This window comes from Triticum dicoccoides, chromosome 5B, assembly GCF_002162155.2.
Source record: "Triticum dicoccoides isolate Atlit2015 ecotype Zavitan chromosome 5B, WEW_v2.0, whole genome shotgun sequence".
NCBI classification, from domain to species: Eukaryota; Viridiplantae; Streptophyta; class Magnoliopsida; order Poales; family Poaceae; genus Triticum; species Triticum dicoccoides.
Window position 1 is genome coordinate 527,930,967 of NC_041389.1, and position 15,117 is coordinate 527,946,083.

Sequence of the window (15,117 nt, forward strand, 5' to 3'; positions counted from 1 at the left end):
CGCCCTCTTCCTCGGTCGCTGCTGCTCGCGACGGGCTGCTCATGCCTCTGACTCGGGCGTCCTCATGCGCGCCGGCGTCGACGCGGGCACGAGGACCCAGTAGCGCCCGTGTACCACATCCGGAGCAAATGGTGGTGGTGGTGGGCGGCGTACCTGAAGGAGATTTAGAGCGGGGCGTTCGGAGCTGCACGACGGACGAGACGGGTCGGCGCTGCGTCGACGAGCATCGGGAGCTGAGGAAGAGGACGGAGCAGACCGGAATTGTCCCCCCTGTCCACCTTGGACCGCTCCAGCGCAATTCGGAGGGTGAGTTCCTCGTCGACGTTGACGTCGGAGTTGGAGCGGCTATCGAAGGTCGACATGCTCACTGGAGTCATCGGATTGGATCGGAAGAAATCGGAGGAGGGGAAAAGAAGAGACTAAGCGAGAGCGGAATGAAGTGAGTAAGGGTTTTCAAAATTGGGGTTTTTTGTGGGGACATAGTGGGGTCGACAGTGGGTCCGGCACGCCCAGGCCACCCCATATCCGGGGCGCTAGACAGTCTGGACGTTTGGCGTCGGTTTAAGGCGTTCGGGTGGGTTGGTTTTTCTGATCGGTCAGTGACCGGTCAGCCACCTGGGCGTTTGAGGCCGGCTTGAGACGCCCGGACTGTAGATGCTTTGACAGTAGCGATTTTGATGTTTCAAATTTAAAGAACCGCTTTCCACAAAAATGAAAATTTAAAGAACCGCTGAATAGAATTTGCAGGAGTAGAGGTACTTGTATGTAAAACCCCAGCAGTAGTAGAGTACAATATTTAGTGCTAACGTACCCGAGTACCACGCGAACAATCCCCCCGAAAAGAAAGCACTGAGCCAGCGCGTGCTCCATTTCTCGCCACTTTTGCCCACCAAACGCGGCGTGAACCGCCGCCACCGCCGGGGCCTTCTTCACCTCCCCCGCGGCTCCGATCTCTCCTCCCAGTTCCCACACGAGCGAGCTCAGCCTTCATTCCTGCTCAGGTAACCCCATGCCTCCTCCTCCTCCACCTCCTCGTTCGTCCTTTTCGAGCTCCTTTGATTCGGACAAAGCTCCATTACTGTGCTTGACGGGTTCCAGTAGACGTAGTTTTGGCGCCAAATTCGGCAAATCAAAGGGTTTGTTTGCCTCTTTCTTCGACGATCCGCCGGCCGGGTGATTTAGTCTGGCTGGCGGTCATTTGGGTACTCTTTCTTGTTTTGGTGATCTGGTTTCAAAAGAAAAGAGTATATGTGAGCTACAGCCTTAGCAACAACAGCAGGCCGTCTTTTTTTAGGGGAAATACCATTTCAGAAAAATAGAAGGTCAGTTGTCCACCGGTTTCTTTTCTAGATGTAGAATCATCCCTCATTCAGGACTGTTGCTCTATGTTTTATTTTCTCTTCTTGGTGTGATCTGTTCAAGTTTTCATTCACAAATGCCATGTACTCCCTCTATAAAGAAATATAGCTACCTTTTCCCTGATGTGTTGTTTTCTTAAACTTGCTCTGCGTTTATGCAGTGTTATACTAGTAACATGCTGCTGCATCTGCCCTCATGATAGCTAAATATCTGAAAGTTGTTTTCTTATTTGAAAGAAATTAAAAATACACAAAAGCTGAATTATTGAGCAGCGTATTCATATTAATCTCTTCTCCAACAGTTTCCATTTTTTGGTTATATCAGCAACTTCAATTTGCTTGCAAGTTCTACTAGTGTTCTTTTACTCATACACGTTGATGTTCTCCCTCACATCGATTATCTGTTTTTCAAGTTTACTGAATTATCAACTTCTTTTTTGCAGGTTGTGACTTTCTAGGTGTGCCTTCTTCACTGAACAACAGTCTGAATTTTTTTTACCTCAAAACCGATGAAGAAAATCACAATGTTCTTGCATTATGCAAACATCCTGTAGCAAGTTGATCCGATGGAGTCCCCAATTCTTTGATTCTGGTACACCAACCACCGCAAAATCCAAAATGGCTTTCCCAGCCCTACCAGTTACCCTCACATGCCTCACACTGTTAGCTCTCTTATCACTCGCCATGGCGGCTGATAACAACTCCACTGGCCTCATCCTCGTAAATTGCGGAGCATCGACCCAAGAAGCTGATGATAGTGGTCGTACTTGGGTCGGGGACACCGGCTCCAAGTTCGCGCCATTATTGAAAGGAGTTGCAACCACTGCTCCAAACCAAGACCCTTCACTCCCCTCCACGGTCCCTTTTATGACTGCACGCATCTTCACTTCAAACTACACCTATTCCTTCTCTGTCAACCCAGGCCGCATGTTCTTACGCCTCTACTTCTATCCGGTTGCTTATGCAAACTATGCCGTCTCAGATGCCTTCTTCAGTGTCACGACACGGAATCTTGTCCTCTTAAATGATTTCAGTGCTTCGCAAACAGCTCAGGCGATCACTTCTGCCTTCCTTGTGCGCGAGTTCTCGGTGAATGTTTCTTCAGGATCCTCCTTGGACCTCACCTTTGCCCCATCAGCACATCGCAATGGTTCTTACGCATTTGTGAACGGCATTGAGATTGTGCCCACTCCTGACATCTTCACAGCACCTGACACAAGATATGTCGGTGATAACACAGCCCCATTCTCATTCGACGCTGGCATGGCCGTCCAGACTATGTACCGGCTCAATGTCGGGGGCCAAGCCATTTCCCCGAAAGGTGACTCGGGCTTCTACCGCTCATGGGCCAATGATGCCCCCTACATATTTGGTGGCTCTGGGGTGACCTTCTCCAAAGATGATAATTTGACCATCACCTATACATCCAACGTGCCGAATTACACGGCGCCAGTTGATGTCTATGGTACAGCTCGGTCGATGGGGCCAACTGCACAGATCAACCTCAACTACAACCTTACATGGATTTTACCCGTTGATGCGGGGTTCAGTTACCTCCTAAGGTTCCATTTCTGTGAGATTCAGTATCCTATTACAAAGCAGAATCAGAGGTCCTTCTTCATCTACATCAACAATCAGACAGCGCAGGAGCAAATGGATGTCATCGTCTGGAGCGGAGGAATCGGTAGAACAGCATACACAGACTATGTTATCATGGCTGTTGGTTCTGGTCAGGTGGACATGTGGATTGCACTTCACCCTGATCTTTCAAGTAAACCAGAGTATTTTGATGCAATACTGAATGGTCTTGAGATCTTCAAGCTACAGAATTACGGATCACCGAACAATCTTTCTGGGCTCAATCCTCCACTTCCACAAAAGCCAACTGATGCCAGTCCCGGCGCGGCGTCTGGCAAAATGAAATCTGTCGCGGCTATCATAGGTGGAGCTGTTGGTGGTTTCGCAGTGCTGCTGGTCACATGTTTTGGCGTTTGCATCATCTGCAAACGAAAGAACAAGAAGAACAAGAAGAAGATATCCAAGGATCCTGGTGGTAAATCTGAAGATGGTCACTGGACTCCTCTCACCGAGTATAGCGGATCACGGTCAGCTATGTCGGGAAACACGGCCACAACCGGGTCGACGCTGCCATCCAACCTCTGCCGCCACTTCACTTTCGCCGAGCTTCAGACGGCCACCAAGAATTTCGACCAGGCCTTCCTGCTCGGCAAAGGTGGGTTCGGGAACGTGTACCTCGGGGAGATCGACAGTGGCACCAAGGTGGCGATCAAGCGGTGCAACCCGATGTCCGAGCAGGGCGTCCACGAGTTCCAGACGGAGATCGAGATGCTGTCCAAGCTCCGGCACCGCCACCTGGTGTCCCTCATCGGCTACTGCGAGGACAAGAGCGAGATGATCCTGGTGTACGACTACATGGCCCACGGCACGCTCCGGGAGCACCTCTACAACACCAAGAACCCGCCGCTGTCGTGGAAGAAGCGGCTCGAGATCTGCATCGGCGCCGCCCGGGGCCTCTACTACCTGCACACCGGCGTGAAGCACACCATCATCCACCGCGACGTCAAGACCACCAACATCCTGCTGGACGACAAGTGGGTCGCCAAGGTCTCCGACTTCGGGCTGTCCAAGACGGGGCCCAACATGGACGCCACCCACGTCAGCACCGTCGTCAAGGGCAGCTTCGGGTACCTCGACCCGGAGTACTTCCGGCGGCAGCAGCTCTCGGAGAAGTCCGACGTCTACTCCTTCGGCGTCGTGCTGTTCGAGGTGCTCTGCGCGCGCCCCGCGCTGAGCCCCTCGCTGCCCAAGGAGCAGATCAGCCTCGCCGACTGGGCGCTGCGCTGCCAGAAGCAAGGCGTGCTCGGCCAGGTCATGGACCCGGTGCTCCAGGGGAAGATCGCGCCCCAGTGCTTCCTCAAGTTCACGGACACCGCGGAGAAATGCGTGGCCGACCGCAGCGTCGACCGGCCGTCCATGGGCGACGTCCTCTGGAACCTCGAGTTCGCGCTCCAGCTGCAGGAGAGCGAGGAGGACACCGGCAGCCTCACTGAGGGGACACTGTCGTCGTCGGGCGCGTCGCCTCTCGTCATGACCAGACTGCAGTCGGACGAGCCGTCGACGGACGCAAGCACCACCACGACGACCACGACCACGATGAGCATGACGGGACGGAGCATCGCGAGCGTGGACTCGGACGGGCTGACGCCGAGCGCCGTTTTCTCGCAGATCATGCATCCGGATGGCAGGTGAAGTTGGACTTTGACAGTACCTCTGCAGATTCTTGGACAACATTCTTGGTCCACATTCGTGTTGCAGGTGCTAGTAATTACTGTAGTAATTAGAGTGCTTATAGTATGATGATACACACCTTATGATAATTCAGGTACGGAGTCACTTATTAGGACTTCGTATGTATTGTATGTACCGGACATCAACGTCATTGTAACTGTATAGATGTCGCCGAGGCACTGGAGTTGCGGTTCTTATCTGAATTTTGTGAATGGAAGCAAGATATCCGCTTTTCATGTCGTTCTGTCTGTCAGATTGGTGTTTGTCTTAGTAATTTCATGAATTGGGAGCATGAGGGACGTGGAGTTTCTTAGCCCGAGCTCATGAACAATAAAATGAAAAAAAATCAAAACAAATTCAGGAAATCTAAAAAAAACGTGACCATTAACAAAAGTTTCTAAGATCTTGCAAAGGTTCATTATGAAACCACATTTGTGAAAGTTGTGAAAAAAACAAAATCGATGCTATGAAAATGCTACTTTCAAAATTATTTTAGAGCACTGATTTTATTTATTTATTTCCACAAATGTGATTTCATGATGAAATTTTACGAGCTCATCAAACTTTTGTCAATGTTTGTCATAAAAAATCAGAAATTTTATAACTTATTTTGATTTTTTAATTTCGAAGGTTACTTTCCGAGCATGAGCTCCTTTGATCGAAAGACACGAGCTCGATCGGCTCCCGACGCCGGAGCCGAGGCAGGCGAGGGGACCGCCCAAATCGTAAACAAATCGACACCGCCGTCACGTACGCACGGGCAAAACCAACACACCCAGCACCCGCAGCAGTCCCACCACACCACACCTCCATTGAAAACACGACCATCACCAACTCCGCCTCCGTAGTCCATACAAGCAAAGCAAGCACCCCTCCGGCCCTCCGAACCATCACGCACGGTGCACGCCCGTACGCACGCACGGCGCGCGGAGGCGTGACCAGCGGGTGAGGAATCCGCAGTGGTGGCGCGCGCATGTGGCAACTGGCAACCCAGCGGCATACAGGGATGCGCCGCCGCATACGCCGGAGTGCGCGTGCCGAACGACCAGGGTTTACCAGCGCCCAACCCACATAACGTACGCACGCACGCCCCCCGTCGGCACGGAGCCGTGGAAGGCCGGCGAGGCACCGCGCACGGTGGTGGCAGGGGACGACTTTCCACGTGCCGACTCGCCGGGCGACTGCCACCCCGATCCCACGGCCAGCCCCGCCCCGCACGCATCGGGCCGATCGCTCGCGAATCTCCTCCCCTACTAGCCCCCTTGTCGGCAGCGCACGCGACCTCCCATATGCGGCGCGCCCCCCAACGGAAAACAAATCATTCTGCCCGGTCTCCGCTCGCCGCCCGAGCCGAACCGAGGAAAGGCGACGGAAGCTGCGCGCGAGCGAGCACGGAGCACGAACGCACGGTAGAGTTAATTGTACAGAAGTACCACAATTAGGACGTTACATACGGATTGGTATCATTTTTAGTAATTTTTACATGTCAGTACCAAGTCTGAGGCCAGTTGTTACAAAAAGGTCTAAACCACGTATTGACGGTGTATCTGACTGGCTGGACCCACCATGTCAGTGCTGAGTGGCATATTTTTTGCAGAGAAACTCCCTTGCTTTGTACGTAATCACATAAATGCCCAATTATTTTGCGGAAAAAAGATTCTTATAGAGGCTTTTTTTCGTTCGTAATTTACACTACCGAAGCGGACTCCTTTGAAAATTTCCGTCGGCTTGAAAGAATAAATAAAACAAATAAAAATTGTTACCTGGGCGAGATTCGAACCAGCGATCCGCCGTCCGGCCGCAACTCGCGCTAGCCACAACGCCACAGCAGGGCTCGCGATAGAGAACAGGCGTTCCGTCCTCTATACGCGGCAAAACGCTGGGCCGGCCCACTGAGGCCTTCATTTTTTTTTCGCACTTACCTGGCGCGCGTGTTGAGGCTCGTTCGTTCAGATTTTTTTTACGTTCCATTTCTCTTACTATGCTTTATTTCTGTTTCTGGTTTGGGCTTATTTTTAGGTTTTCCTTTCCTTTTTTATTCAGTAGGTTGGTTTTTCTCCTGGATTTTAACATATTTACTGAACATATTTTATGATGGGTTTCAGTATATGATGAACATCTTTTCAACTATGCACGAACATTTGTACGCTGAGCACTTTTTCTGCATATAGTGAACATTTTTCAATGCACGATGAACTTTTCGTTACAAACAGTGAACATTTATTTAATGCAATGAACTTTTGGTAATATACATATACATTGAACATATTTTAAATGCAAATTTAACATTTTTGTAATATGGGTTGAATATGTTTTCTTAAGATATGATGACATTTTGCATAATGCGCGGTGAACTTTTCATCATTATGGTGAACATTTTCTTAATACACGATGATTTTCAAGAATATTATCATTAAACAATTTCTTAATTTATGGTGAAAATTTTCTTAATACACGATGAGTTTCAAGAGCATTATGGTGAATATTTTCTTAATACATGGTGAATTATATGTATTTCGAAAAAAAATCAGCATGTGTTAAACACTTATTGTATAAAACCGTTCTTGCATGTCAAGAAACACGTTGATTTTTTAATAAAAGTTGAACCGTTTTAATGCATTTCTAAAATTTATTATGATTACACATTTATTTTTAATACATGTTGTCAATTTTTTAAGTAACTGTGCCTTTTAAAAAATACAATCAATATATGGGTAACTCAAATAAAAAACTGTGTGTTGAGCATATAATTTTTTTGATAGTTCTGTATTTGAATAATATAATGAGGATACACAATAATTATGCATGGTTGTGGTCCTGAGTGCAGACACGTAAAATTTGGGCCATACGTGTGTTCTAGTCTGGTGCTTGACACTTGATAACACTAATATGCAATTGCAATTAATATATTTATTAATATAATAATTAAAAAACAGTAACTCAGCGCGCGCAGCCTAGATGGGCCAACCGCCGGCCCAACGTCACGGTACTAGTATAAAAAGCATCTCGCCTGTTTTCTGCCGCGTGCCCAGCTGTGTCGTGGTGGCTAGCGCGAGTCGCTGCTACACGGCCGGTCGCCGGTTCGAGTCCGGCAGCCTTCAAATTTTTAGTTGGTCTATATTTATTTGTTTAAGCCGACGAAAATTTTCAAACAAGTCCCGCTTCGGCAATGTAAATTACGAATGGAAAAAAAGCCTCTCATACGAGCCCATTTTCTGTAAAATAATTGGGTATTTATGTAATTACTTACAAAGTAAGGGAGATTTTTGCAAAAAACATGCCACCTCAGCACCTGACTAGCGGGCCCTGCCAGTCAGATACACCGTCAATGCATGTTTATACGTCGTTTAGACCTTTTTGTAACGATTAGCCCAGACTTGGTACTGACATGTAAAAGTTATCAAAAGTGGTATCAATCCGCATGTAATGTCTCAATTGTGGTACTTTTGTGCAATTAACTCCGCACGGTACGTTAACGTACTACGTACGCGCTCCCACCCACCGGTCCACCCCCACCACCGCAAGTGTCCGTTGGGAGGAGAGGAGGGGAGCGGGTGGTACCGTACCGGCCGACCGACCGCTGCCGCCGCGGCTCTATATAATGGCAGGGGCGCCTGGCCACGACCATAACGGATACCTTACCTCTACTGACTGCTTGGCACGATACCATTATCTTCTTCCCTACCCTTCCTTGGCTCAGCAGCTCTTCTTCGGCTCACCTTTCTGCCTTTCTTTCTCTTTCCTGTTCAAGTTTAGCTAGCTTACCAGGGCTGCATCTCGATCTGTTTTAGTTGATCTAGATCTGCAACCAAGCAAGCTTCTCCAGCTTATTTTGCTTTTCATACATACATTCTACATCTCTCCGCCTGTTTTTGTTGGTTGGAGCTTGATTTCCTTTGCATTCTAGTTTAGTTCTTCAGCTCTCAACGTTTACTCGAGATAATCAGCCGACCCTGCTCAGATCAGCCGCTTGTTTCGGCACCAGATTTGAAAAGACTGACTCATAGATGGAGTGTGGTTTGAAATCCCTGAGCAGCAGCTCCTCCTCCGCAGCGTCGCCTTCTCTGATGATGGCCTGCAGGCCGTTCCCGCAGCCGCCGCTCCTGCCCCTGCCGCAGCACCTCCAGGCCTCGCCGGCACCGGCAGGCCGCCAGGTCGACCTCCCGCGCGCCAACAAGAGCCCCAAGAAGCCGGCGAGCGGGGCGGCATCGGCGCCCATCGTGGTAGCGGCGCCGCCTATGTCGGCGTGGGCGTCGATGGACTCGATGTACTCGGTGTCGCCGCCGCCGAGCAGCGTCCCGATGCCGACGTCGCTGCTGCTGGCCGCCGGCGCCGGGCGGAAGAAGGTGCCGACCCCGTGCGCTGTGCAGGTGGCTGGCGCTGGCGGGGGCGTGGACGTCGGCGCCACCGACGAGCTCCGCCGCCTGCTCCGGCTCTAGCAAGGCGAGGGAGCTGATGGCAAGGCGAGGGAGCTGCGGATGGATGTGGCCCGTTCATGGATCGTGGGTGGTTTTTTTTACCGTGCCCGCCCGAGACAGAATCCTGACGAGGTTGCTCCTCCGAGCTGTAACAACAATGTACTGATGCAGTATTATTACTGCTACTAATGTTGATTTCTTTTCAGTTCCTTGTGTAGTTGTGTGTTGTGTGCCTGGGTCACGATCTCCATGCGTGACGCGTGAGAAGTTTATACGCGTTCAGTTCGCGTGCTTGTGTTGCAACGCAGAAATTACAACCAAAGTTCATAGTACGAACTTGAGAAGGGAGCAGTTCGATTCACAGGATCCGGGTAAAACTGACGCATTATTTCAGCGCCAGGCCACCAATCGTGTCCCCCAAGTACACTGCACTGGGAGATTCCTTTCCCTTGTTTACGGCACATGATATCTCCTCGAGATCAAACAATGGCGCAAAAGCAGCTCCGAATCAGCTCTGATAGCACGCGACAGCAGAATATGCCCTCAAAGATACGCCATGTGCACCATCTAACACTTGTTTAGATAAACCAACCTGTCCCGTGTACAATAGACGAGTCACAAAATAGCGACGGCTTTGTAGGTTTGTTGCTCAGGTAAAACGAAAACAAATTCTCTCGTCAGCAAAGGAGCAGCAGCGACGCAAGGGAGACAATGAAGTGTGAATTCTGTTTTTCAAAATGACTGACCACAATTCACAATTACTGAGGTATGATGCCCTACAAAGAATTGCTACTACGACCTGGAACCAACCCCTTACGACATTCCATTATTCTCACCAAAACGAAATGAACAAATAAAGGTAGCACACAACGCACTCACTCTCTGTGTGATATGATATTACAGCCTACTAGTATACAGAAGTGCTGGATCTCCAGCTTGACAAGGATCAATTGTCGCAGAACGCGCGGAGGGTTTCGTCCAGGGCTTTCCTGTCGTACTCGCCGGTGAAAACGCAGCCTCCCAGAGGTCCTTTCAGAAGGATGAGCCTCAGCAATCCGTCCGCGACCTTCTTGTCGACCTGATGCGCCATGCAAGGAATCATCAATCATTAAGATTTTATTTCAATGCTAAAAAGGAACAATTGAGATGTCCAAGCATATCAGCCTGCTTCTGCCAATATTAAGGTACTTACAGCCATGATGTTCTTGAACTTCTCCACCGTCATGCCCTTTGGTGGTGTCACGGGAAGCTTGGCTTGATCTAGTATGTCAAATGTCCGTTTCTTGATGGACTCGTCTATCCAGCCCAGGCGGTAAGACATGTCAGCTGCCATAACCTATCGTAGTGCCAACACGGAAACAGAAGACGACGATAAGGAAACCAGATAAAGTGATTAAGAGGTGTATCAAACATTCAACTGGTCTTACCGTTCCAGCAGCAACAGCTTCCCCATGGAGCCATTCTCCATAGCCAAGCCCTGTTTCTATAGCCTGGCAATTAAATGAAACGATTATAGTGAGTAACATGTATACTTCACAAACAATAAGGTTGCTATCACATTCCCATAAAATATCGAGTTGAGGTTGCTAATGCTCCGAGGGTGCCCAAATTGATAATCAAGAGGCATGTAGCCTTGGAACGATTCTAAAGCAATGGCAACAACAACACAACTGCATCTCAGGATTCAAAGTCTCCCCTATTTTCTCCTATATTTGCCCTAATGTGGGGAGACACGGACGAGAAGCATGGAAAAAACACCTTATAGGAGAGAGTGCATCTTAAAGACGAATCCAGGACCCGGGGTTATAAAAACAAATACCCAATGCCAATACACCATTAACAAGAAACTAAGAAAATTCAAAATTTAGTTTGCAGAATCAATGTAGCATATAGACGAATGAGATACTGTTTTAACTAGCATCAATGATCATATCTTCAATAACACATCTTTGTTTCAGATGTTCTTATGCTTAATACAATGCCAATGCTACCTCGACATGCACCAAACAAAGAAAAGAAATGCAGATCACAATGAAAAAAACATTTAATGACTTAAATAAACCAGATAGGATCTTTGTTGTTGTCTTTTCTACTACGAAACTACCATACGGACGATGTTTCCTTAGCCGATTTGAGGACGACAGTAAATCTGCGGCTGGGCTGCAATTTCTGCTATGGATGGACGGTTCTAACCATAGCGTTGTGCAAACATTGGCTGCATGTTATCGTGTGCATAGCAGCGTTGTTTCTACTATTTTAACATGCAACTAAAACGAGTACAGTAGTAGTACTCACCAAAATGCTTCAACTAAGCACCAACAAATAACACAAATGTTTTACCGGTTTGGCAACTCATCCAAGTATGTGTACATGGAACATCATAATGTGATTAACTTAACACAAGAAATAACAACTATTAGACAGGTAAAAAAATAATGATCAGAGATATTACATACATGACCGAATGTATGACCCAGGTTCAGTGTTGCTCGAAGACCACTTTCCTTCTCATCCTGAGCAACCACTTCAGCTTTGTTTTCACATGATCTCTTTATAGCGTAGGTTAGAGCACTTGGTTCTCTACAAACATACAATTTAAAATTAAGATATAGCAGTTAATAGTAGGAAAAAATTATTCCATTTATTTTAGCAAAAAACAAAGGTCCAAGCTGCAGGGCTAAAACTCTCGCAACAAACGCGAATAGCACAAGAATGGAATGGTTATATGATTATATGTCTCTTTATAAATCCATCCATGGGAACAGGACTACAAAGCAAACCACACGCAGCTCAAAATGACATAACATTTATGAATTAGCAGTGGAACATGGTGTGTTTTGTCACCCAGTTCTGTCGAACTAAGCAGCGTGGCATTCAGATAATGCTATTCAGAAAATTGAAAAAGGTTGAACTATGTTATTCATATGATTAACTCCGCCTATGTCTTCTAGGCATAGCCGGTCCCAAGCCCGGGTAAAGGAGGAGGGTTGTGATAGGCTTGGCGAGCCAACGTAAAAACTAGCCAGTCCCATAGGTATGAAACCCATTTGAGCGAGAATAGTACTAGGATGGGTGACCTCCTAGGAAGTCCTCGTGAAAGGGTTTCATATCTAAGGGTTGTGATAGGCTTGGCGAGCCAACGTAAAAACTAGCCAGTCTTTTGGGTATGAAACCCATTTGGGCGAGAGTAGTACTAGGATGGGTGACCTCCTGGGAAGTCCTCGTGAAAGGGTTTCATATCTAGCCTACCCCAACTTGTTTGGGATAAAAGGCTTGTAAGTAAGTAAGTATGTTATTCATATGATTATTGTACTTGACAATTAAGCATCTCGACAAATGTACATATAAAACAGATCGTGTTTCAAACAACCATGATGTTGAGAGCTTCTATTCAGTGCAAAGTGGCCGGTTTCTATTAATAACAGAAACCATAGTAGTTTACAGACGGACCACGATGATATAGCAGATCACTACCCGAATGATCAAAAGCATTTCTATTCAGGGCCTAAGGCTCACATAAAACATCAAACGGCTGTGGTGACCAACATATGTACTCCAAATATTTCAAAATGGGAGGGGACGAGAAAACTAAAGCAGCCATACTTATATGAGCGAAAACCCAAAACAAGATTATACTGCACAAGTACTTAGAATGCATAACTCTTATACCGCAATGAGTAGCGCCCTAGGACAACCACATATGTCATGCAGTTTCGTGTCTTTACCTCACAAATATCACATCAAATCAAAGTAAAATTTGATGGTATTTAACGCCTAGTATCAATTTCAAAACTTGCTTAGTACCTCGCTAATATTGCTGCCATATTCTTCTCTTGCCACTCAAAGAAGGGTGCGTCTCTTATGAGCCCATACTTCACCACCTCAGCGACACCTGAAGCCAGCTCTCTGTCGGGCAATGTATTCAACGTCTCTGTGTCAATGAGTACACACTGCGGCTGGTAGAATGAGCCAACTAAGTTCTTTCCCAGTGGATGGTTAATTCCAGTCTTCCCTCCAACAGACGAATCCACCTAAAGCAATTCATCCAGCCCCACATCAGCACCAACCCAAATGTCCTCAAACTCTAGTAAATTTAGATTAAGCTTAGGACCTGGGCCATCAGAGTGGTGGGTATCTGTATGAAATTGACACCACGGAGGAATATAGCAGCCGCAAACCCGCACATGTCCCCAATGACACCGCCACCTAGCGCAACTAATGTGCATCTACGGTCGAGCCGGGACTCCACCGCCTTGTCGAGAACCTTCATCAGCGTGTCCTGCAAATCCCAACAAGTTAACAACATCCAAATGACGAAACAAACTGAAGCACAAGTAAACGCTGAATCCCACACGCACCATGTCCTTGTACTTCTCACCGTCGGGCAGGATCACGCTCTCGACCGACACATTAGGATTTTGGTGCGTGAGCGCCCAGGTCACCTTCTCCAAGTAGAGCGGCGCGACGGTGGTGTTGGTCACCACCAGAACCCTCTTCCCGATCACATGCCTGCAGAGATTAGGTAACAAGCTCACCAAATTGCCAAACGGAGCAGCCACTCGAGCTAAAACCCTGCTGAATTCGAGTACCTCTGCAGCAGGTCGGGCTCGTCGAGGAGGCCGGGGCCGATGTAGATCGGGTAGCTCCGGTCGCCGAGGTCGACGTCGACGACAGTGGAGACTCTTGACACCGCCGGCGGCTCCATCGCGGGAGCGGCGCTGGCGACGACGCGGCTCCGGAGGGCCCTCGCGGGGGAGGCGCGGAGCGGAGTGAAGGATGGGCGAGAGGACGAGGGGATGGAGGCGGCGGCGGCCGCCGCGGCAGAAGCTGCGCGGGGGCGGCTAACGGAGATGGCCGCTCGGGAACTGGAGGATGCAGCGGCGGCAAGCAGGGAGGAGGCGGCGGCCGCCATGGGGGTGGTTTGGTCGCGAGACGGCGGTGGCGGTGGCGGCGGCGGTGGTTGTGTCCGGTAATTTCCGATGGGGGCGGGGATTTGAGGCGGGCGAGGTGGGGTAGGTGGGGATGGGAGCCCGCGAAGAGTTTGGGGGTCGATCCGCACCGTCGGATGGAGTGATTGGATGGCGGAGATGGAGGTTGGGTTGGTGGATGGGTTCACGACCTTACGTGCGCGGGTTGGTTGGTGGAGATGCGGGCTCGCGGGATGGCGGCTTCGGGTCTCGCTGAAAAGTGGGATCGGTTGGTCGATCAGCAATGAAATTTTCATTTGTTTTATATTTTTTGATTGATGATTTTTTATTTGAACCAAGATACTTTTAGCAGGCTTGACGAATTTATCATATGGAAAACGTGCTGCACATCTTCTTGCCGACTCATTCTTGCTTCATCTCTCGGCGTATATAATTCTTTTTGAAAAACTTTCAATCTATTAATCTTTCGATCATGGCACCTAGCGACGACTATAAACACTGAAGTGAGCAGATGTCACGTCGTCGTCATCGCCTCTCCCTCGTCGGAGCCGGCAAAACTTATTTGTAGACTATAGTCGGGAAGTCGTCATGCTAAGGCCTCGTAGGACCAGCGCACCGGAACAGTAGTCACTGTTGATGAAGAGAAGCATAGATCGGAAGGGTCCAACCCGAAAACACATTGATGTGGACGAATGAAGAATGGATACAAGCGGATCCACCAAAGATAACCACCGACCGAATCCTGCGAGATCTGCCAGAGACACACCTTCACACGACCTCCGACGATGCTAGATGCACCACCGGGATGGGGATAGGCGGGAAAAATCTTATTCCATCCTCAAAGATTCGTCGTCGTCTCGTCTTTTTGAGTAGGACACAAAATCTAGCAAAACACAAAGAAAAAAATAAAACGGAGCCCTCCCGCTGGCAGGGGTCGAGATCCACCGCGCCCCATGGCCCTAAGGCCACAGGAGACGAGGCAGATTGGCAGCGCCGCTGACAGGAGGCATAAACCTTGGCTGCCTGTTAGCTTGAAGGAGAGGCGAAGGGGTAGGTCGCAAGCAGAATACGAGGGGGTCTTCTCTCTGATTGTATATACTTTAT

At 48.7% G+C, this 15,117-nt stretch overlaps 2 protein-coding genes across 3 annotated transcripts; one reads left to right on the top strand and one right to left on the bottom strand.

Annotated features, from left to right (window-relative positions):
* The first annotated feature begins 834 nt into the window (after positions 1 to 834).
* Positions 835 to 4,907, top strand: LOC119311357 (receptor-like protein kinase FERONIA). The gene is made up of 2 exons (XM_037587000.1): positions 835 to 1,001; positions 1,802 to 4,907. The coding sequence occupies exon 2, from the start codon at positions 1,896 to 1,898 to the stop codon at positions 4,626 to 4,628; it is 2,733 nt and encodes a 910-aa protein (XP_037442897.1). The 5' UTR covers positions 835 to 1,001; positions 1,802 to 1,895; the 3' UTR covers positions 4,629 to 4,907.
* A 4,881-nt stretch (positions 4,908 to 9,788) lies between these two features.
* On the bottom strand, positions 9,789 to 14,054 carry LOC119311358 (3-dehydroquinate synthase, chloroplastic-like). 2 transcript variants are annotated; one of them, XM_037587002.1, is made up of 9 exons: positions 13,675 to 14,054; positions 13,444 to 13,594; positions 13,197 to 13,364; positions 12,890 to 13,116; positions 11,542 to 11,665; positions 10,513 to 10,575; positions 10,278 to 10,421; positions 10,002 to 10,163; positions 9,789 to 9,891 (listed from the first exon to the last, which is right to left on the bottom strand). In XM_037587002.1, exons 1-8 carry the CDS (start codon positions 13,995 to 13,997, stop codon positions 10,032 to 10,034), a joined length of 1,332 nt encoding a protein of 443 aa, XP_037442899.1. In that variant the 5' UTR covers positions 13,998 to 14,054; the 3' UTR covers positions 9,789 to 9,891; positions 10,002 to 10,031. The 2 variants fall into 2 exon arrangements, with proteins under 2 accessions (XP_037442899.1, XP_037442898.1); XM_037587001.1 differs by having other exon boundaries at positions 9,793 to 10,163.
* Between the last annotated feature and the right edge of the window lie 1,063 nt (positions 14,055 to 15,117).